Here is a 23,884-nt window from a genome sequence, read left to right as displayed (position 1 = left end):
GGATCTTTCCGACCCGGAGATCAAACCTGCATCTCCTGCATTGGCAGGCGGGTTCTTTACCGATGAGCCACCTGGGAAGCTTCCATGGGGTAGAAAATGGTTGGCCTGTGGCTAAGGAATGAATGGAAGAAGGAGGCCTGTGTGGAATGTCACTTCAAGAAGCTTCCTGTGAATAGAAGAAAACAAGTGCTGTGAATTTAAGATGGAGAAAAAGTTGGGGGCAGGAAGGGAAGGGAGAGGGAAAGCAAGCAAAAGGGTTCTAGGAGAGAATGAGCTTTAAGATGCGAGGCAGAGAGGAGACTAATGGACCAGTGGCTCAACAGAGCAAGAGCCTGAAGCCACCCTGAGAGCCAGAGGCATCATAAGTGTGGAAACTGTCATGACACGGTTACCCTCTTTAGTTTTAAAATTTAGGGTTAATATAGAAATTAAACTTTACTCTCAAGTTAAACAAGGGCTCCAGAGAGAAAGTTTGGAGGATGCCAATGGAAAACACACCAAATTTACGCTGTCTTGGGGGCCTTTGCCCCGGTGAACCCTGGAGATATGTGGAGATCAGGTCTCCTTGAGAGCTACAGCCTGCTGGGTGGGGTTGGGGGAGACCTGGCCCAGGCCCAGGGCAGCCCTGCCAGCCTCTGCAGTTTCCGGGGGCTCCTGCCATTAGCTGCTCACAAATGCCTGCTGAGAGAAGCAGAGCCACACAACTGCCGTCTGCAGCCCTATGACGCCCCCCTTCGATGTGAGCAGAGTGGGAGCAAAGTGGGTGGAGTCGGGGTGCCAGGGCAGGTGGCCAGGCTCCAGTCTGCATGTTTTTAGAATATTACTTTGTCCAAGAAGACGACTCCCCACCTCTTGGAAAAGTGACAGAAAGGGGATAACGTGGCAGTGAGATGCACATTAGGGGGGAAAGGAAAGCTTCCAAGGTCCTTTATAGCATACACCAGGAGAGACTGCAGAATCCCTGATGAGCCCCACACAGAGGGCCGGAGGCCACAGAAGCTGCCAGTATGGCTCCTAAGAGGCCTGGACAGCAGCTTCCAGGACTGCGAGGATAGTCTGTGGAGAGAAGGGGCTGAGATCACTTGGCTCCAGGCAGGTGGCCCCTCCCTTCTTCCCCACAGTCAGTTGAACCCCCCACCCCCACCCCTACATACACACTGTGGTTCTTAGATTCTCCTCCTGGGGTCCATCCTGGCTGGGAGCAGACAAATGTTGAAATGTTGAAATCTCCTGCAATCCAGAGGGGGTCCAGTCCACTCAGGGCTTCCAGGCTGGCAGCTCCCACCCTCAGAGCCAGATGAATGGTCTCAGGGGGAGGAAGGGGAGGGGCTGATCAGCGTGTCCTCTAAGGGACGGAGGATGGGAGGATGGGAGGATGGGAGGATGGGAGGATGGGAGGGGGAGGGTAAGGGGGTGGGACTTCCAACTGAAGCTCTCTGTGGACTGTTCAGATGCCTGTTAGTTATAGCCAGGGTCGATTGTCTTTTTTCTTTTTAAAAGTGCCATGGGTCTCAGTGTAAATGTGTGTGTGTGTGTGTGTATACATGTACATGGGTAGAAGCAGGATGGGGTAAGTAGGTGATTATGGTAGGTTATTGCTGCGAGCCAGTGGGGTCTGGTCATCAGAAAGGCAGTACCAGGGAGCCCTACTTACTCTAAGCCCCACTCACGTTGATCCTCATCTTCCCCAGAGCTACCACGGCCCCTCTTCCCACCACTTCAGCAACTGTAGCTTTTGGCTTCATCCTGACCTCGCAGCTCCGTCCCAGCCCTCACTCTGCGTTCGTGCAGTGTGTCCTTCACCTGCCCTGCACTCCCGGCGCTGAGGGTGCTGGGGATACAGCGGACGCCACAGCACTGCATAGAGGCCCCCACCCAGCTCCAGTGGCCTCCTTATGCCTGGGCCACCTCTCAGACAGGCTCCCTAACCTGACAGCTCTCCTCCTTGACTTCCCAAACCTGGGTAAACTAGCACCTCCCCTTCCCCCTACCCCGAAAACAGCCGCTCTCTCCCATCCCGCCCCCAGGAATCTCCACTCCCACCCACTCCATCCACCCCACCCCCTCCCCCGGAAGCTCCACTCAGCTCTAACTCCTAAATCCACACTATCCTTGCTCCTGATCCGAATTTGTTCTAGTCTGTATGCCTGCATGCATGCTCAGTCGCTGAGTTGTGCCTGACTCTTCATGACCCCATGGACTGTAGCCCGCCAGGCTCCTCTGTCCATGGGATTTTTCAGGCAAGAACACTGGAGTGGGTTGCTATTTCCTCCTCCAGGGGATCTTCCTGACCCAGGAATCAAACCTCTGTTTCCTGGTAGGCAAATTCTTTACCACTGAGCCACCTGGGAAGCCCTCTGGTCTGTATAGTTGTTAGCAAACAGCTGTGATAGAGGCATCTTGCAGAGGAAGGGCTTCCTTGAGCCCCAAGGGTAGTTAGAGATGTAGAGCCCCCAGAGATATAAGGAAGATCAGCAGCTCACCCAGTGCAGGGGGTGGGGTGCTGACCATGGCCATCCTCCTGAAGACGGGGGCGCCCTCTAGTGTCCACTGGGCACACAGTGGCACCTGGCTGTGCAAAGGGACCACTGTGTCCAGGGAGCCCACTGAGCACAGGCCCTGTGAGGGCAGGAGCGCTATGCCTCTCCTCTCCCAAACGCCACTCCAGGGGGATGGGACTCATCTGACTGCAGAAATATCTCAGAAACATATTCCAAATAGTTCTTGCACTTAACTCTTGCATCTCACAGCTCTGAGTAGATTTTTTAATATTTCATTGAAGTTCTTCCAACTGCAATTTAGCTCCTTCCTCAGTGGAAAGATGGATGCCGAATGGCCACCTCTCTCATTACTGCCCCTTGATGCTCAGAGAGCTTGACTAATTGAACTGTGGTCTTTCCCCCACTCCTCTGGGACTGTTCCTCACCTGACCGTTCCCCCTGCAAACAGAGTGGAGGCAGGACAAAAAGGAAAAGGAGGAAGGGAAATGTCTCAGCCTGGAGCCTTGGTCCACGTCCCACACAGAGGAAGAGTTGCCATGTAGCAGTGAGACAGAGACAGGCGGGGATTCCCCGAGCCTGAGCTGTGTCCCTACAGCCATGGATCAGGAAGGCGCTCTGCGTCTTGACTGCTAGGGAGAAAGGCAGGAGGTGAGGGTAGGTGTGGTGTTTGAGGTGACGGCAGCTAACTCCACTTCTAACTGGTGTCAGAGAGATGGGGAGAGGCGAGTTCTAGAACTGCCTGCTCTTTCAGGGCAACCTGGAAGATGCCTCTGGGGGACAGGTTGTCGGAAAGTCCCTCGAGGGCTCACAATACTGCTGCTGCTCCTTCACTAGGGGAAGACAGACCATTTTTCCTGGAGATTCCAGGTCAAGAAAGCTTGCCTCTCTGTCCTCTCCCACCCTGCTGCTCATTTCACACCAGCATGTGTGGTGTGGGCACCGAAAGGTCAAGACAGGTCAAACCACTGTCTCAGCTGGGGCCTCCTGACTATGCCCCATCAGGACAATGGAGTTCCCTGACACTAAACGTAGCTATTGTCATTAATATTTTGTCTCTAAGTCCCCATCCAGTAACTGGCATCCACGGGTACTTAGTGATTGAATGGATGTTGAATCTCTTGCTTTCTTAAAGTCCTGTGTGAAATACCATTGTTGAACTCAGCTGAACATTTCTTGAACCTGTTTATTCTCCTTATGGTAACTCTTGAGATGTGATTTCCATATGCCTACAGCCTTCCTCCTATATGGGGTGTAACACTAATTTGTTCTCCCAAGTTACAGTATTCATTAGTTGGTGAAAGTTCATAACCCTAACCTTACCCTTGGCTATTGTGATTTTTGTCTTTACTCATGTCTGCTTTAGGCCCCTTTCCCAACTAGAGAGGCCTAACCCTTTCTGACTGTCTTCACATGGCAGCTCTTCCTGTCAATGACCCATACTTCTTCCAGCTCCATCAAGACTTAACAGCCAGCGTTCCAGGATCACAGGACCCCAGGTTCTACCCAGGGCGGAATAATAATACCTATTTGCAGCCAGAGCACATTTCCCCAGTGACAGCATTCTGTTGGCCAGAGCAATTGGCTGAGGAACTGGGCTCCCATTTTCGGTCCTAACTAGATACCCCAGGACTTGTCAGGCTGAAAGTGTGAATGATCTGATTCTCCCTGACAGTGTGACTCCATCGCCACCTTCCAGGTGCCTCACTGTCACGCACGTTCTGGTCGGCTATGACTCTGGCAGTCTCACTCTCAACTCTCAAATCTGTGATTTGATTTGATCAGTTATACTCACATCCCGGGAATTTCTGTGAACCCTACCACTACTCTGAGAGTCCCCACTGATCGTGTTGTATTTTTATTTTTCCCTGGCATTTTCCTTTATGGAATAAATATTGCTTCCAATCCCACTTGTGTTCTAAACTTCACCCACAGTGTTTTCAGAACTCTATACAAATCAGAGCCTCTTTTGTTCCTGGTCATGTGCTTATAATCTCTTTCAAGACTCTTTTCTAGTAAGGGGTCCTTGTCTGGTATGGGAACTGTGTGGCTTTTCTCGGGTTGTCTGCTTAGATTTCGGTCATTTGTTCTGCCCTCAGCTGAACAGAGGGGCTCACTGTCCACAGTTCTGAGCTGCACCTTGTCCCTGACCCGCACCTTCATCCCATTTGTGAAGCTGAGCCCACTCCCATACAAACCCTCCCTGCTGGCCAGCATCTAACAAACCCCTCCACCCATCTGTTCTGGTCTTCCTTCTACCTGCCGTCCACTTCCTATCCTCAGTCTTGCTCTGCTGGGACTTTCAGCAAATCATACCCTTTTCCTTCATCTTGTGCGCACACACACACTCTAGAAATCTTTGTCCTCCCTCTCTGGCTTCGCCGGATCCTTCCACATATTCTGGAAGCCTCCCTTGGCTCCCGCTGTCAACTGGGACACAGTCCACATCATGGCCAAACGGCATCTAGAACATCACAAAGCATGGACCCCAGGGCTAGCCAGGACCCTGGAAATCACCCAGAAATACAGCGCTTTCCTTTTACAGATGAGGAAACTGTAGCCCAGGAAGCAAAAGGTACTTGGCCACGATCAAGAAGCCGCAATGGCCCTTTAGGAACAAATTCAGTTCAGTTCAGTCACTCAGTCTGACTCTTGGCGACCCCATGAACCACAGCACGCCAGGCCTCCCTGTCCATCACCAACTCCCGGAGTTCACCCAAACCCATGTCCATCGAGTCGGTGATGCCATCCAATCATCTCATCCTCTATTGTCCCCTTCTCCTCCTGCCCTCAATCTTTCCCAGAATCAGGGTCTTTTCAGATGAGTCAGCTCTTCGCATCAGGTGGCCAAAGAATTGGACTTTCAGCTTCAACATCAGTCCTTGCAATGAACTGATCTCCTTTAGGATGGACTGGTTGGATCTCCTTGCAGTCCAAGGGACTCTCAAGAGTCTTCTCCAACACCACAGTTCAAAAGCATCAATTCTTCGGTGCTCAGCTTTCTTTATAGTCCAACTCTCACATCCATACATGACTACTAGAAAAACCATAGCCTTGACTAGATGGACCTTTGTTGGCAAAGTAATGTCTCTGCTTTTTAATATGCTGTCTAGGTTCATCATAACTTTCCTTTCAAGGAGTTTTTAATTCCAAGTGTCTTTTAATTTCATGGCTGCAATCACCATCTGCAGTGGTTTTGGAGCCCAGAAAAATAAAGTCAGCCACTGTTTCCCCATCTATTTGCCATGGGGACCGGATGTCATGATCTTCGTTTTCTGAATGTTGAGCTTTAAGCCAACTTTTTCACTCTCCTCTTTCACTTTCATCAAGAGGCTCTTTAGCTCTTCACTTTCTGCCATAAGGGTGGTGTCATCTGCATATCTGAGGTTATTGTTATTTCTTCCGGCAATCTTGATTCCAGTTTGTGCTTCCTCCAGCCCAGCAAATTATGCTAAAGCAAAGGAAAACCAGGACCTCGGGACTGGGTGTGTTCCTCTGGACACTCATGTCCCTCCTCCCACCCTGACACAGCTGTGTGAACGGCCAGCATGGGCTGCTCACGTCCCTCCTTGCTGGTTTCCTGCATAACATCACCCTTCTCACTGTATTCCATTATTTCCTCTAAGACACAGCTCAGTGGCTCCTTCTTCCCAGATTAATTGCTCTGACTTTGTACTTATCCCACTTGGGTCACTTTCCTCCATTGTCTACTTGGTTTGTGTGGCAATACCATGTGCTTCCCCATATAACACTCATAATGGGTATTTCAAGTATATGTATATTTGCCTCTCCAACTAAATTATAAGCTCCAAGAAATCACACCATGATGGAGAGATCACACCATCTGTATTTTGTTTTGTATACCCACAATCACTGGCAAGATATCTGGTACATGGCTAGAATTCCAGAAAAAGCTCAAAAAATGGATAAATGGATTTGATACTAGTAGAAACTATAAGAGGAGAAGGCATTGGCACCCCACTCCAGCACTCTTGCCTGGAAAAATCCCATGGACAGAGGAGCCTGGTAGGCTGCAATCCGTGGGGTCGCTCAGAGTTGGACACGACTGAGCGACTTCACTTTCATTTTTCACCTTCATGCACTGGAGAAGGAAATGGCAACCCACTCCAGTGTTCTTGCCTGGAGAATCCCAGGGACAGGGGAGCCTGGTGGGCTGCCATCTCTGGGGTCGCATAGAGTTGGACACAACTGAAGTGACTTAGCAGCAGCAGCAGCAGCAGAAAGGGACTATCCAGGTTGTCTGTAGGTTCTAGAAACTAGAAAAATGTGAAGATGGACATGTCTAGGAGACCTTGAGGATAGAGAGGTGGGGATGGAGGAGGGGCTGGGTGGGGTGAGGAGGCCAGGGCCTGTCAGTGAATACGTGGCCCTGTTGCAGTGTGAAGCCTCTGATCCCATGGCGATGCCCAGAGCTCTGGGCTTATAGTCTCGTGCTTGGGAAGGCTGAAGCCAGACAGGGCCCCCAGCTTCCTTAGCTCACGGGGCCTTCAGTATTAATCACCCGTATCCTCTCTGCCCCCAGAGCCGAAGGACGAAGTGGAGGTGTCAGATGATGGTGAGTGCTGGCCCTGTCCTTGGGTAGACTCAAGGGGTGGATGGGGGTGAGGAGGGATCTGATGGCTCACACTCACCCCGCCCCAACCCTGCAGATGAGAAGGAGCCTGAGGTCGACTACCGGACTGTCACGGTCAATACCGAGCAGAAAGTGTCCGACTTCTACGACATCGAAGAGAGACTAGGATCGTAAGTGGAGTGGGAAGTGGAGTGGGCCCCCTTCTGGACCCCAGAGTGAGGGTGGCGCTGGCCCCGAGGTTAAATTCCATGCCTCCTCTTCCCGTCCTTCCCTGGGTTCTGCCAACTCCCCAGACTGAGGTTCCGGGAAGACTTGACCTGCGAGTACCCACAAAAGCATCACCAGTCCAGGGCTCTCTTAGGAGCTGCTGTGCCCGGGGCTCAACTCCACAAGCTTGAGCAGGTCCTTCCTTCTCTGCGCCCCCACCCCCATCCCTCCCCCAGGACATAACAGGGCAGCTGGGCTGGCTTGGCCTGTCTTTAAGATCCCTTCCCTTGGATCTGTGCTCCCATTCAACCGGTCTAGCTTTAGTGCTGCAGCAGAATATGCCTGCTGGATACACAGTTCCCATCATCACCCCTCACACTGTGAGCTTGGTCCACAGTCTTTGCCCAGGCTCTTCCCTGGGTTGTGGAGACACCAATGGACTCAGACCCCAGCACTGAGGCCTGGGCACAGCCAGGCTGTCCCCACCAGCAGCAGCAGCATCCAGGGCCTCCTGCCTCCCTCTGACCATCTGTCCTTGGAGGAGGATGGAAGGTGGAAGAAAAAACAATGGGGCTCAGCTTTTATTTCTGGAGGGTTTCTGGCAAGTAAAGGAGTGCCATCAACCTCATAAGAGTCCTGAACAAGGACCCTGTGCTGTGGCAGGAGTGAGGTCAGAAGAGTCACCACCCATCACCGCACAGGGAAGCAGGGCCTTGCTAGGCTGTCTCCACGACCCTGGTGCTGAAAAGTGTGTGGAGGGAAGGCAGTTGCCCAGAAATTCTCTGTATTTGGGGAGGACTTCCTCAGCCTGATGTCATGGATCCCTTGGGGGGAAAGGAAAAAAAGTCTGTTGCCAAGACTGAGGCCTCAGCCCAAGGAAATGACGGTCCTAAAAGAATAGCAAGGACTTCCCTGGCAGTCCAGTGGTTAAGAGTCTGCGCTTCCACTGCAAGAGGCATGGGTTCAATCCCTGGATGGAGAGCTAAGATCCCACATACCATGGTGCGGCCAAAAAAAGAAAGTATTTACTAATAGAACAGCAGGACTAGACAGAGTTTGGGTAAGAATGTGGGGCCAGACACGGGCTGACATTGACCAGTGACGGAGAGCAGATTTGTCAGCCTTAGCAATGTGCTCCATTGATCTAGAGCAGGGACTGGCCAGCTTTTTCTGTAAAGGGCCAGATAATGAATATTTTAGGGTTTGTGGGCCAATTCGGCACTGCAGCTCCTGTTCTGCTCCTGAAACCCAAAGGCAGCCACAGACAATGTGGGCACAAATGGGCGTGGCTGTGTTCCAGGAAAACTTTATTTATAAAAAGAGGGGCAGGGGCCACATGTGTCCACCAGGCCGCTGCTTGACCATCCCCATTTGGTGGACAGCTGGGCTAAATTTCTCTCTTCTTTCATTCACAGTGGGAAATTTGGACAGGTCTTTCGACTTGTAGAAAAGAAAACTGGAAAAATCTGGGCAGGGAAATTCTTCAAGGCGTATTCGGCCAAGGAGAAAGAGAACATCCGGCAGGAGATCAGCATCATGAACTGCCTGCACCACCCCAAGCTGGTCCAGTGTGTGGACGCCTTCGAAGAGAAGGCCAACATCGTCATGGTCCTGGAGATGTGAGTGGCCCGGCGAGGGGTGGCCCTGGTGCAGTGGGTCCGGGAGGCCCTCCTGTTCCTCCCCTACTGCCCCCCCCCCTACCCCCGCCCCCCAAGATGGAGAGCACTCCAGGCAGCACTGGGACGTGCACGACACTCTGCAGCCCGTCTGGCCAGGTGCTGACCACTCAGAACAGCCCACTGTGCACGGTGCTGCTCCCGGCCCACTGCCCTCCCCTGCCCTCTGCTCGGCTCCAGAACACAGTGTTGGGTCCTTGAGGACCCCTTTGCCCCTCACCTCCCTGTGCCTCCTTGGTTTCATTCGGGGCATTCTGACCTAAGGTGGCTTTAGAGCAGAAGTGGGGGATAGAGCCTGTGAGGGAGAAGGGGGCCCCGCCTTGCCCCTGCCCTCTGCTCTGTCCCGCGTGCCCCTGGCCCACGCTGGTTTGCTCTCTCTTCACCTCTCACTCACCCAAGAGCAGTGCTTTCTGAGCTGGCTTGTACAGAGGCAGGGAGATGATCAGATGACATTCAGCCAAGGCTTCCCTGGATTCTGTTGTTTCTTCAAGTCCCAACCTTCTCTTTCTTCCCTCTGAGCTGCTGGTCTGCGTGTGCACAAACACACACACACATACGCATGACAGACACATACATACAAACACACACACAAATGCGCATACTAGAGTCGGTAAGCCAGGCCTCCTCCACAGTGTGTATTTTTTAAGCATTTCCTCTCCTCTTTATAATCTGAATTTTAAAAGTATATGATACAATCATATCAAAAAATATAAGAAAATATACAATGAAAGTCTCATTCCCACACCTGTCCCCCATCTACCCCTCATCACCCTGGTAATGAATTTTGTTAGTTCTGTGTCCTTCCAAAGTTTCTTTATTGAAATGCAATCATTTATTATTTATAGATATGGTGGTGCTGGTTTGGTGGTGATGGTTTAGTCACTAAGTCGTGTCCGACTCTTGCGATTCCATGGACAGGGGAGCCTGGCAGACTACAGTCCATGAGATTGTCCAGGCAAGAATACTGGAGTGGGTTGCCATTTCCTTCTCCAGGGGATCTTCCCAACCCAGGAATCGAACCCGGGTCTCCTGCATTGTAGATGGATTCTTTACCAACTGAGCTACAAGGGAAGCCCACTTATAGATATAATTCACATATATTTTCATATTTCTCACCCCTTACCCAAAGAGAAACTGCACTCAATATTCTATACTTGGTTTCTTTGCATTCAACAGTGTGCCTTGGAGAGGCCCATACCAGCAGCCAGTGGTTCCTCATTCTGCCTTCTCCCTGAGATCTCATCATGTACATAGACCACAGTTTATTTGTCTTCTTTTGATAGGGGCTTGGATGTTTTCCAGGCTTCTGCTTTACAAAAAGGCAGTGTTTGTAACCTTGTACATACATCTTTACCCTCATGCCTGCTTTACATCCGTAGGATAAATCCCACGAAGTGTGGGAGTGCTGGAACAAAGGAGATGTGCATTTGAAAGCTTTGGCAATGTTCTGAAATTGCCTCCAGCATCCTTGAATTGCTCATGCCGAGACTCAGGGATCTCAGTCCTTTGGAGAGGACCCTGTTAACATCTCAGTGTCCTTTCCTAGGAAAGCCGAGGCCAGCGAGGCAGCCCCAGTTTGAGGGGTGACTCCCTGCACTTCTTGAGCCTTTTGGTGTGTTTCCTTTCGGTCTGTGCTCCTCGGGGAGGGTAGTCACGGTGAAGAGACAGACTTGAGTCTGAGCAACCTCACTCCAATCCCTGCTCCGCCTCTTGTTGCATGACCTTGAAAAAGTTACCCAAGTGTGCCAGTTGTTAGTTTTATTATCTGTAAAAGGAGGCTGTAAACCACCCCATGAATAAAGTGGGGCTTAGATAGAATAACATGTGTCAGGCAGAGGCTTTATAACTGAGAGTTATTCTTAGGAGTATGATGCATTGACTTTTTCTATATCCCAGTCTTTTCTCCACTTAAAATTATTTTGTGAGCATTTTAACACACAACCGAATGTGTGGAAATCCTACTTTTCAGGAAGCCCGGGGGCAGCTTCTATGACTGTTGAGCCATGATTCTGTAATTATGAAATCCTTCCACTGAAGAGCAGTATTTGATGAGACTCCCTTTTTAAATTCTGCAGTTCTGTGTAACTTTCACACAGATTCAAAGAAAATCCTCATTCGTCGGTTGGAATCAGTTTTCAACCCCCAATTCAAACTTCGCTCCACACTTCTAGGGAAGATTCAGCCCGAGTGCATGGCCTCAGTCGTCATGCCCCCACAGCAGCCCTGTGGGCTGCTGCTGTTCACATTTATTGTACAGCAGGTTGCTTGGTCCAGGAAGTGTGGGCATGTGGGGACATGTGAAGAAATGTCTCATCTTTAGAAATCAAACCTTGAGCAAGTTCATGAGAAGGTGCAGGAGGGGGTAGGAGGCAGCCCAGCCTGGGTGAGGCCGGGCAGCAGCACCAGTGGGCAGAATACCATACTTAGCTTGGAATTGGGACTTGGCAAGCTGGATGGAAAATGTTGGGAGAAAACGTAAGAAGGCTTCATCTGGTCTGGCTTTCATCCCTCTGCCCCACGCCTCCCCCATGGACAGGAGTGAGTCTTCCATGCACAGACACCAGATGATTCTCCTGCACTTGCAGTAAGGAGCTTGCCCCTTGATAGGAGCTCGACTAAAGTTGAAGGAGTAGATTGATACTCCGTCTGTCCTTCCCTTCCAACTTAAATAGACCTGGCATTGACAGGAAAAAGGTTGGCTTTCAGCAGTACAATTTGTTCTTCTCCTTGTTTGATGGATAAACAGATTAAGAGAAGGACAATCCCTGGTGATACAGAAAAATGAAACTGTATTCCAAGGTCCCAGCTTTCAGATCAGTTGCCTCATATACACTGAGAAAGCAGAGTTAAAGTATCTTCGGCCTTTCTAACCTTTGATTACAGGACAAGCCCCCACCATTGTAGCAGTGTTTCTCTGTTACAAGGGTTCCTTCAGACTCCTCTTCAGGGGGTCAGGGATGGTCCTTGTGGGACATTCCAAGTGATGGTAGGACCCTGAGCACCCAAGCAGATGCAGCTTAGGCTGAGTCATCCATTGCCTGTCTCACCTTTGCGCTACCATTGGCAAAACTGATCAAAGGAGAAGCAGCTGGCTGCCATGACACAAGGGCAGGGGCAGGGTGTGGAGCCCCATAGAGTAGCATCCTTCTGGCTGCCAACGAGGGCTGGCCATTATCTACAGTTGGGGGATAAATACAGTCCCTTGGGATAAGGTGGGTATTCATTAGTTCATTCACTCTCGCTCTCACTATTTATCTATTAAGTATACATTTCCTTGGCCCAATCTTGGCCTGTGGCTTTATCCCATTTCTGTGGATGGTAGCTTCTTTCCATCCACAGTCTTGAGCATTTGGAAGATAAACCTATACAGAAGCAATAATCCTATTTGTGTAAGCCCTACCATCCTTGAAAATGAACCACAGGAACAGTTTTCAAAATACATTAAATAGATTTGAATTGGTGTGAATCTGTATGCACCTTTGTTGAATAGACTACCTCTAGAAGTGCAGCAGTAACCATCTCCATGGCTCAGATTTCTACCACTCATTGCCACAGACATTCCCAAGGACGCTACAAAAAATACAAAAAAAAAAAGGTTGCTTGCTTTTTCAGAATATTTAAAACCAAACATTTTGGGATACCTTGTCTGTGCCAGATATTGCCAGGTATAAACAGGGGTCTAGAGATGAACCAGACTTTTTCCAGACATTTTCACAAACAACATTAAAACAAAGCAGACTTGATGCAAAAAGTTCAGAGATGAGACTATGGGAACCCACAGAAGGAATGATCATATGATGAAATCGAGAGTGGTTTATCAGGGGACGTGAATTTCAGCTGGCCTCCCAGGGGTGGTAATTGAGTACACCAGTATTTCTCAAACTTATCTGATGGTAAGAATGACCTGGGGTACTCACTGAAAATACGGATCACAGACCCTGACAAGATTTTCTAAATCAGAATCTACAGGAGAGAAGCTTGGGAGTCTGTATTTCAACTATAGCCTCCTCTGCAACTGGTTGTTTTAAAATAATAATTAATATTACTGAGCACTTACTATATGCCAGACACTTTTCTAAACACTTTACCTGAATTAATTCACTCAGTCTTCACAGAAACCCTGTGAGGTGGCACTATTTTTACCAACACCTTGCAGATAGAAACGGGCTCAGAGATGTTAAGAACAGCCCGAAACCTAGGAACTTATGAAGGGAAATTAGAGTTTGATTTAGAGCCTGGGTGGAGAGCAATAGAAATGAAGGGCTTGAGGACAGAGGCGCCACCTCCTGGCTGCGCAGGGACCTCCTTTTCAGTTGGTTCTAAAGTGTTGGTTCTAGCGCCCCCCAGTGGCCACTGGAACAAACCGACCTTTACCAGTTCAGAAGTGAAAGTCTGTCCTGTGGTGATGGAAGCCTGCAAAGGCTTCAGTGGTCCCATGGGCCCCATTGTGCATCTTTGTCTGTCTCTCCCTCAAGGGCCAGTAAACAAGATCCATTTGACCCCTTTAAGGTTGTCAAATGATAATTAACATGTTCTGAGCACCCACTGTATGTCAGGCATGTTTTACCGAAGTTCCCTTCACTCCTAACTATTATGGTGTAGGGACAGGTGAGGAAACTGGGGCTCAAAAGGGTTAAGTAACGTGCCAACTATCACACAAAGTCAGGGTTCAAGCTCGGCTCTTGCTCTTCTTTATGATGACTTCCCTTAGAAGAGGGAAGGCCCTTGGAAGAGGACAGGCCTAGAAAGAAGCCCACTCAGCCTTGTTCAGCTGATGGATCTATAGGCCATTGTGGAAAAGAGCGTACTAGTGTCTGGATGCTACATAAGTTACCAAGGAGAGCTTTAAACTTTCTGAGCAAGGAAGGTGGGTTGGAGGGCTGGGAGAGAGGCCCCATGCATTTGCACTGAAGGGAAACATGTTGGCTGGCTGTAGCCTCCGGGCCAATCCTTAGCAAAAGGTGCCCGCTGCAGGCCCCAGAAGCACCATGGCCAGGATCCAAAGTCTATCTAGGCAGGAAGGATGTACTACACTCCAGCCTGAGCCAGGGAGCCAATGAGACAAGTTAGTTATGGATGGAGGAGTAAACTGATGCTATAGGCCTAGCCAGAGGAAGCAAATTGGTCACAACTGCAAGTATTAATATGAGTTACAGCCAATTAATTTTAGAAAATGTGCTGAAGCTCCTTATTATTGGAGATATTTTTCTGTTTCTGGCTTTGTGAAGCCACTGCTTATAGAGACAGTGAGTATTTTAAGCTTCAGTTCTTTACGGCTGAAAGACATGGCTGGAGAACAGGATGGTCCCTCACATCTACAGTTATCTGGGGGAAACAGGCTACCTGGCAGTTACCCTTTCTGCTCAGGAGAGTGTTGTGGATCTCTCAGCTCATGACCATCTCTGAAATTGTCCAGCATAGATGTTTCCCTGAATCCCCCCAAGGCTTAGCAAGCACAGGCAGGGTCCCCCAAGCAGGAAACCAGGAGGCCTGTGTCCTTCTAACACAATGGAAGACTGAGACCCACATAATGAGGCAGTGGCCTAGAACTCAGAAAGCTGCAGAACATGCCCAGCACCCCCAACCCCTGGGCATTCCTGCCCTTGACCTCTCCCCTAGCCTGCCCTAGGCCAGTTTCCCCGCTCCTATGGTCTGAGTGCCCGCTCTGTCCCCACAGCGTGTCCGGGGGTGAGCTGTTCGAGCGCATCATTGATGAGGACTTTGAGCTGACGGAGCGGGAGTGCATCAAGTACATGAAGCAGATCTCAGAGGGGGTGGAGTACATCCACAAGCAGGGCATCGTCCACCTGGACCTCAAGCCCGAGAACATCATGTGTGTCAACAAGACAGGCACCAGGATCAAGCTCATCGACTTCGGTCTGGCCAGGAGGTTGGGTAAGGCTGAGCTGCCTCCCCTGTTGTCACCAACGCGTCATGGCAGTGGCTGTTTGTGCTCCATTCCGTGGGTGCTAAGGGGGATGCCCCAGATTGGAGCTGAGATCAGAGACCGTGGAGACTGCCCCTCCCACTTGCTAGCTGTGGGAACTTACATCTCAGATTATCTGTAAAATGGGGTAATAATGGTACCCACCTCATAGAATTGTTAAGGGAATCAAATGAGCTAATACATTAGAATGATAAGAGCAGTGCCTCGGGCATAGTAAGCACTGTATAGTGAAAGTCGTGTCGGACTTTTTGTGACCCTGTGGACTATACAGTCCGTACAATTGTACAGACTATACAATTCTCCAGGCAAGAATACTGGAGTGGGTAGGAGCCTTTCCCTTCTCCAGCAGATCTTCCCAACCCAGGGATCAAACCCAGGTCTCCTGCATTGCAGGCAGATTCTTTACCAGCTGAGCCACAAGGGAAGCCCAAGAATACTGGAGTGGGTAGCCTATCCCTTCTCCAGTGGATCTTCCCCACCCAGGAATCAAATGGGGATCTCTTGCATTGCAGGAGGATTCTTTACCAACTGAGCTATCAGGGATGCCCGAGTACTTATAGGGTCAGCTATTGGTTTATATTATGATGATTATTTTCATTCTGGCGCCTTCATCAGCAGAACATTCTGGTGACGGTGCATCCTGCTGTCCAGTCTCCAGAGCACTTTCACATCCTTTCCTTCATTTGATTCTCACAGCAACCCTGTGAGGTAGGCAGGGCAGATTTGTGAGCCTCAGTAATAGACCAGGAAGCTGAGGTCCATGTAACTTTGCCCAGCAAGTCCCACCACGAGCTGCAGTGGAATCAGGCCCTGGGTCTAGGCCAGGGTCCTCTGAAGCATCTCTGCTGTTCCTGCACTTGCAGGAGGCAGGGCATGACAGGGGAAGGCAGACGGGGACTTAGTACCCAGCCCTGGAATCATTTTGGTGGGTGATGGTCCTTTAGGGCTCAGAGGCACCACCTAGGGGTTATGGCTTTTCCTGACTAACCTCCCGGCAGCTCCTGGGAGGAGAGAAGGGGCGCGAGGTTCAGGAGTCAGACTACTGGGTTAGGTCCTGACCACCATTAACTGGGTGGGCGAATCAGTCCCTGGGCCTCCCTTTCCTCCTTAGGAAATGGGGGTCATGCTCCTTCTTAGGCAAGAGTATTAAATAGGAAAGTCCTCATAAAGCAGGCAGCGGAGCACTCACGACAGAGTGCACAGTGGAGGTTATTGTCAAGCACAAGTCACAACCCCTGCATCGGGAAGCTCGTGGGAGAGACAGACGCACAGAAGGCCATTCCATCCGGGGCAGGGCTGTCACAGTCTCTCCCCACTCCCCCAACCTCACCCTAGACATCTGAGCTGCGCGTGCAGTTTGTCCGTTTTACTGGTGTGTCTGTGCACTTTTTCTGTGAGGAGACCATTGTCTCTGTGCCATTTTACAAGGGGAGAGCTGCTGAAGGCCGGCCTGACTTGTGTCCCTCCTGGCATTAACTCACCTCGGGTTGGCTTAGGGATGTTCCAGTGATTGATCGCTCTCCATCCTGGTTGCAGAGAATGCGGGGTCTCTGAAGGTCCTCTTTGGCACCCCGGAGTTCGTCGCACCCGAAGTGATCAACTATGAGCCCATTGGCTATGCCACGGACATGTGGAGCATCGGGGTCATCTGCTACATCCTGTGAGTCCTGGGCCGCACGAGGGAGGGCCCCAGGCTGCCCTGATGTTGGAGGAACCAGGGCAGGGCCTGACGGGCAGCCCACCCAGAGTCAAGAGGGCCACAGGCTCCCAAGCCCCTCCTCACCGCCCTGCCTCGCTCCTGTGCTCCTGGTGACGTCCACAGCCTGTGTCACACTTCTGTGGGAGGGTCTAGCTCCATGCACACGGTTCCCATTCTGGGTCCATCCTCATCCCTAAGGCTGGCCAGCCTGGGGCCTTTGGTCAGGAGGGCAGGAATATGGCTGCTGCTGCTGCTGCTGCTGCTATGTCGCTTCAGTCATGTCCGATTCTGTTCGACCCCAGAGATGGCAGCGCAGCAGGCTCTCCCGTCCCTGGGATTCTCCAGGCAAGAACACTGGAGTGGGTTGCCTTTTCCTTCTCCAATGCATGAAAGTGAAAAGTGAAAGTGAAGTCACTCAGTCGTGTCCCGACTCCTAGCGACCCCATGGACTGCAGCCTACCAGGCTCCTCCATCCATGGGATTTGGCTGGTGCTGTGTAATTTACCTTCGCATGTGTTTGTGGGTCTGTAGAGAAGCAGAGAGGGAGCCTAGGTACACATCTCCTGTGGGTGTCATCCTCAGGGGACTGCACCCCATCCTCATGGCAGCAGGACATCACTGCCAGCCTCATCTCTGAGTTCAGTATATGGACTGATTTGATGACAGAGCCTTTAGTGGGGCCAACAGACAATGGAAAGCTACTGTATAGTAATTAGAAGTGGGAAATTAGGTGGAAAATAGGGAGTCATTCATTTACAAATGCTGCAGAAAAACAAGGAGGCCAGGGATTCAGACCAGGTCTGCACAGACGGTGATCTGCGTGAATCCCCTGGGCCTCTCCTTAGATCACAGGTTCCGATTCAGAAGTTCCGGGGACCCGAGAACCCACATTTCTGACAGGCTACAGGTATCTGATGGTTCTGGTCTGAGCTCTACACTTTGAGCAACAGACCGTAGAGCACACCCTCTTGCTGGAATCTGGCTGATTCAGTCTCTGAAGTCCCAGGCTGCAAGCAGGCATTAACCTCAATGGAAACCTGAGCTTTGTGGCAATGCACAGTTATGGGCTGGTTTCCCTGAAACTGCAGCTGTGCATGTAGTCATTTTGAAAAAAAAAAAAAAAAAACTGCTGTCATTAAAGCAAAAGGACAAATTAAACATTCTCATAGAAAACCTGAAGGAGACCTCTACAGGTACTTTCTTAGATCCCCCGGGTCTTTGGACCCCATTGTAAGAAATGGCTTTAGGTGATTCTGTTGCACAGCCAGGTTTAGGAACCACAGTTACCAATGCTTTAGCAGAAGTGGAGTGATTTTTTGGTGCAGTGAGGCGTTTACATGTGCTCAGGAGTCTGACTCTCCCGGTGGCGTGTTAGGACGGCTTCACTCCATTGAACCTGTGTCACGGGTTCTGGACCCCAGAGAGTCATGTTCTTCTTTGCTCGGGGTCACCCCCACAGCACAGCCTCCCCCTAGGGCAGCAGAGGAGAAACTGTGGCCAGGAGTGCCTCTCCAGGAGAAAGAGAGCTGAGGAGCAAAGAAAACTACACCAGACTCTGGTTCTGGCCCCTTGGTAAATAGAGAGAGCCAGGCAGCCAGGGCTGCACCAGGCTGGATGGTGCTCTCACTGGGTCTTTCCCTGGGAGAGACACCTGACTCTTGAGAAAGCCTTTTGTCAGCTACGTGTGGCCTGGCTCAGTCCCTGGGTCCCCCTGCAGCCATCGAGGAGACTCATCTTGCTGTCTCCATCAGTTTTCCCACTGGTATAGGATCCGGATCATCAGTTTGGTCCTCAGGACAAACCTGGGAGTGGGGCGGGGCAGGGAGTTGATCATCATTTGATATTCGGTTCACGGGGCCCACGGAAGCCCACAGGGCCACCCACTTCCATAGTCCTAGAGGGTGGCCGGCTGTCCCAGTTTATCATCACTGCCAGGTCTCCCAGGACACAGGGCTTTCAGTGCTGAAGTGAGGACCATCCTGGGCAAACTAGGAAGACTGGTCTTCATGCAGGTCAGGGCCAGAGCAGTGACTAGATGCTCAGTGAATGTGCTGAGTGAACACAGCTATACCCAGACCCAGCAACTGCCCACTTGCAGCCCTCCCAGTAGCCTGGCTCCAGTCACCCTATCAGGGGTAGCCTGATCCCCATTCTAACATCGTACACCACGATCGCCTGTTCTTGAACTCTGCATAAATGGAATCACACAGAAAGGCGTATCTGGCTTCTTCTGCCCCACCTTGTTTGCGAGCCCCATTCGTATCCTGCTGTGAGGCTTTAACTGGTCCTTCCCAAGGCTGTGTAGTGTGCCGCTCTCTGAACCTCCTCCAGTTTCCTCATCCATTCTATGCTGATGGGCTCTTGACTAGATTCCAGTTCAGGGTATCGTGAGTATCCTGGTGCGTGTGCTTTAGTAAATGCCTTCATGCGTTTCTGTTGGATCTAGATCTAGAATTACTGGGTCACAAGAGCACTTTATTTTAAAATGAAAATTCTTTGAAGAAATAATTTGGATATCACGTGACATGGTTTGCTAGATTACTTTTAAAGCTGAGACTTAGAAATGGGGAAGGATTTTTTTGAAATGGGGAGAAAATAATTGTGATGAACAGGGCACCAGCCTAAAGGGATCTGGATGGGGTGAAAGGAGGGTGGAGAGGTGCGTGTCGAAGGGAGGCAAGCAGGCAGTAGGGGAGATGACACAGGCCAGCCCTACACAACCTCCCCATATCCTGGCTCCTGCCTCCTGCCCCAGCCGGCTTCTCTTCCCCCTGGGACTTTTCCACTGGCTTCCACAGTGGGGATTGAGGTCTGGGAGTCTCCCTCCTGAACTAGGGCTCTTCGTGGGGATGTGGTGTGAGAACAGAAGGTGGAGCAGCCAGCCAGGTGACTTCCTCTCAGCCCTGCTACGTGGCATTCTGCAGCTGCTGCTGGAACCCCCCCACCTCGCCCCGCCCAGGCAAGGTTCTCAGGCGGCCCTCTTGTACCTCCATCCCTCTGTATGGAGCTTGTTTGTCTGTCTGGCAGTCCTTATCAGGGTTACCTTCCTTGTTAGTTCCAGAGGACCCCACCATCTCCTTCCTGGGGCCAGTGAGAGATGGAAAGTTGGGGGCTGGGTGAGAAGAGATGTATCACTCAGCACATATTTGGCTAGCACCTCCTAAGTGAGCAGCCACGCCCGGTAGGTTGTTCTGACTTTGCTGAAGGAATTCCTCCTCACACCTTTGGAGAGATCAGGGCAGATCCTGTTACAGCACAGGAGACCCAGCCCCACGGCCAGCCCAGGGTCCCCAGGCAGGGCAGAGATGCAGCTGGCGGGGTTGTGGGGCCCCCACCCTCTCACCCCTGATTCTGAAGGGAGAGAAGAGATTTCATGAATCTGCTGAGACTTCTGCTGTTAGCAGTCCCCGTGTGGTTTCTGGCAGGAGGAGAGAGGGCTGGGCTCTCTTGGCCATACTTCAACCTTAAAGACATTCAAAGCCTCCTTTCCTCTCCTGTCTCCTTTCCCCAGTTTCCTGAGGACTTGGTGTTCCTCTGCTGCCTGTGGAGACCCATCTCTGTGTCCTGTTCTCATCCCTACTCCAGAATTCCTTCTCCTCCTTCCCTCCCTCACACCTCCAATCTGCTTTCTCCTCCCTAGCATCTTCCTGCTGTGCTCAGCAGCAGACTTCCCATTCCCAGCTAATTTGCGAGCATGCAGCATGGTCCAAGGCTCAGCAAAGAATCCACCTGCCAATGCAGGAGACACAGGAGACACCAGTTTGATCCCTGGGTTGGGAAGATCTCCGGGAGAAGGAAATGGCAACCCACTCCTCTGTTCTTGCCTGGGAAAATCCCATGGACATAGGAGCCTGGTGGGCTACAGTCCATGGGGTCGAAAAGAGTTGGACACGACTGAGCAATTAAGCACACACACACACACTATAGTCCAGAGAGCCAGGTCCATCCCATCTGGAGTGTGACTTCTGGGGACAACATCCTTGTGAATGGGGAGAAGTCCCACTGCCCAAGCATCGGGTACCTACCCAGACTCAGATTTGGATGCAGGGCTCTTCACAGGGATCCAGGAGCTCCACCCAGGGCTACCTCTGCCCTCTTAGTCCCTGAGTCCAGACATGCTCTCTGACTCCAGCTCCTGTGACCTCCAGGCACCCCATAGCCACACCAGGTCCAGAAAACACCTGCAGGTTTTGCTCCCCAGGGACCGGGGCTGTGGTTAACATGACTAAACCCTGGGTTGCTGTTTCGTGGGCTACTGCACAAAACAATGCCCAGCTCTTCCTCTGGGTGCCCCCAGCTCTCTCAAATCTTCCCAGCGCACCAAGGAATGAGTATCCCAAGGCTAAAATGGGAGAAAAGACTAACCCCTTCCTAAGCACTCAATAGTTCTGCTGGCAGATATGTGGTCCCCTTTGCTGACTGTTCATACAATAGGGTCATCTGCTGTTTAAAAAAATTATAGATAAAGTGTAGTTTAAGAGGCATTTTTGCCTGACGTTCTGTCCTGAGAGCAGAATGGGTCTCTGCATCTGGTGAAGTTTGGCTGCAGTAAGAGATTAAGAATTAAAAAATCAGAACACCCTGAAGTCATATCCTTTGCTGACTCATTAGCACAAAGACTAATATTTAGCCATTAAAAATGAACATGAAGACTGTATACACTTTTGAAAGACAATGTCAAGTGAAGACATAGAGGATCCAAGAACTTTCCCACATTGATTACAGTTTTGTGAAAACCAAACAAATTCATTGGTTATGTCGGGAAGGAAAAAACTTTCCTTTACCCTTTTAGATTCAGTTCTTGGGGGCTTGGAAATCAAACTGACAAAAGGCAGATTAACAAAAAGAAAACAGATTTAATTATGTACATATAATAAATGTTCATAATGGTGTTTATAAAGAAATGTGACTCAAGATGCATTTAAAATTTGGAGCTTATATACTACTTTAACAAAGAGTGATAAATTGTATAGAAATGACTGGACAAAGGAAAAAGGGTTTGGAGCTTCCGGAGGGGCTAAATTGTGACAAGGTGAGGAGGAAATGTATAGAGACTGTTTAGCAAGATCTGATATGCAGATGAGGGTCTTTCTCCTCCTCCTGATAAGAGAAGAAATGGACAAACAGACCAAATGGAAATTCATGTCACCTTAACAAAGAGACATTTGTGTCCTACTTTTAGGTAGAAAGAGGTGGGACAAAGAGTTAATTGCCTTCAGCTCAATGCAATGTTTGTACCAAAGTCCACCTTTTGGGGTGGTGTACTCTGATCTCCTTCAGTTAAAAATTAAATAAGACCAGGAAAAGAGGTGAGCTTCTAATGATAAAGTTATTATGTTTGTTGGTTGGATTGAACAACCCAACCACATATGAAGTGAAGTGAAGTGAAGTCACTCAGTCATGTCCGACTCTTCGCGACCCCATGGACTGTAGCCTACCACACTCCTCCATCCATGGGATTTTCCAGGCAAGAGTACTGGAGTGGATTGCCATTTCCTTCTCCAACCACATATGATCCTATGCAAATTCTAGCACTTAAAAAAAAAAAGTCCAAGAAAGAAGGTTTGAAAATTCTGCAAAATCCCACCACCAAGAAACAGGATTACTAAAATTCCAATGCTCTCTTCGTCATCATGCTCTGCATATTGTGCAAGTTTTATTTTAGAGACACATTCTCTTTATCAGGGGGAGTTCTGGGGAAGCTGGGGCAGTTGAGGAGGCAGCCAAGGCTCAGGGGGATCTCAGATGGAGGGGCTGCCAGGAAAGAGGACTGCCAGAGGCCAGAGACCAGGAGGCTGTCCCCGACTGTGAACATCACACAGAGATTAAGCCCTATTTTTGCAGGATTGCAGTTCCTAATTAGGAAAGGAGGTTTACAGAAGGGGGCCTTTCAGCATTCCACAGTGGGGTTGTTGGCTTTCCCGCAATCTCTTGGCACACTGCAGGACTTTCCCCTTTGTCTCAAATGGAAAATGCAGAAGGAAGGAAGACAGAAGGAAGCACGTAGCTGAGGGGCAAGAGTCAGGCTCTATCTTAATGGGACTAGTCAAAGTCACCCCAGGGTCAGAGAGCCAGGAATGCTGGGAACCCCTAGGAATTCTAGCCCAATGCCCTTGATGTGTAAGGAGGGACTCAAAGGCCCAGAGAAGAGAAATGAGTATTACATAACTGCTGAGACTCCCACCCTTGCCTCACTGTGAGGTGATCAAGAGTGATTGTCTCCATGCCATCTCAAAATGTAAATTACTGTCTTGCTTTAAGACATTTTAATGCCATCTATAAAACTTTCTTATTCAAAAGCACAAATATGTTGATTAGGGTGAGATCAGTCACTCTGAAAAGCCATTTTTTTTAATGAAGATTTTCACCGGAGGGTTCTTCTTCCCTTGGCAAGATTTCCTTGCAGAAATGCAATGGGTTTTGTTTTACAAAACTTAATATTCAGGGACGGGTGTATTTCACAAGCTGAGGCCTCTTGAATGGCAAAACAGCTCCCGAAGGGTTTGCATTATTGTTTATGATGATGGATTTGGGGCAAGGGATGTTAGTGAAGCCTTAACTGTGAAGGTTGATGGCACAATACATCTCGAGGGACAGACAGGACTAGATACATAATTTGTGGGGTCCAGTGCAGCATTAAAAAGTAGGGTGGCTTGTGCAACATTATTAATAATTTCAAAATTATGGCAGCAGAGCATTAAACCAAGAGTGGGGCTCTTCTAAGGCCTGTGAGGCTAGCCCTGGATCAAGGTGGAAGGCTGGAGAGTTGGGGTGGAGATGAGGTGTCCAGAGGTGAGGCTAGTAAGCCAGAAGTCTGTTCCATTTGACTTTGAGATAGTTCACCTTCCAAATTCTATTTGGCTTGAGCTATTGGTAAATGAATCATTCCCGGGAGCACAGATTGATGAGGCAATGGGGGTGAAGTATGTACAGAGGAGCTGTGTAATAGCTATGGTCACAGACCAAGCTTTTTATTGCAGACCAGGCCTCCTGCCAGTGCTCTAGGCCGTGGCTGACTTCATCTTTCCAGAAATGATTGTACAAAGTAGCAGTTAAGAAAGGGGCTCACTGACTGCAAGACCTTGGGCACGTTATTTAACTCCACTCGGTGTGGCAGTTTCCTTATCTGTTAAACGAAGTGATGAGTTACCTGGGTTAAAGAGTGGTGTCAAGACTGAATCTACTTTAGTTCTCTGCCCAGTGCATGGCACATAGTCAGTGTTTGATAGACATCTGCTGTCATGATGAGGACGCAGGAGAAAG

General features: G+C 50.0%; 1 protein-coding gene across 4 annotated transcripts in view; it reads left to right on the top strand.

Moving 5' to 3' along the window:
• The window catches only part of MYLK (myosin light chain kinase), a 280,259-nt gene that overhangs the window by 240,653 nt on the left and 15,722 nt on the right, over positions 1 to 23,884 (top strand). For 3 of the 4 annotated variants that reach the window (XM_027535988.1, XM_027536006.1, XM_027536083.1), the window contains 5 exons: positions 7,042 to 7,074; positions 7,169 to 7,262; positions 8,715 to 8,918; positions 14,653 to 14,870; positions 16,459 to 16,582. In XM_027535988.1, the coding sequence (XP_027391789.1) occupies positions 7,042 to 7,074; positions 7,169 to 7,262; positions 8,715 to 8,918; positions 14,653 to 14,870; positions 16,459 to 16,582 (673 nt within the window). Of the gene's footprint in view, positions 1 to 7,041; positions 7,075 to 7,168; positions 7,263 to 8,714; positions 8,923 to 14,652; positions 14,871 to 16,458; positions 16,583 to 23,884 lie in introns of those variants that run through there. The other variant, XM_027536036.1, reaches the window with a different exon arrangement.

Source organism: Bos indicus x Bos taurus, chromosome 1 (assembly GCF_003369695.1).
Source record: "Bos indicus x Bos taurus breed Angus x Brahman F1 hybrid chromosome 1, Bos_hybrid_MaternalHap_v2.0, whole genome shotgun sequence".
Lineage (NCBI taxonomy): Eukaryota > Metazoa > Chordata > Mammalia > Artiodactyla > Bovidae > Bos > Bos indicus x Bos taurus.
This window is presented reverse-complemented; position numbering and strand designations above follow the sequence as displayed.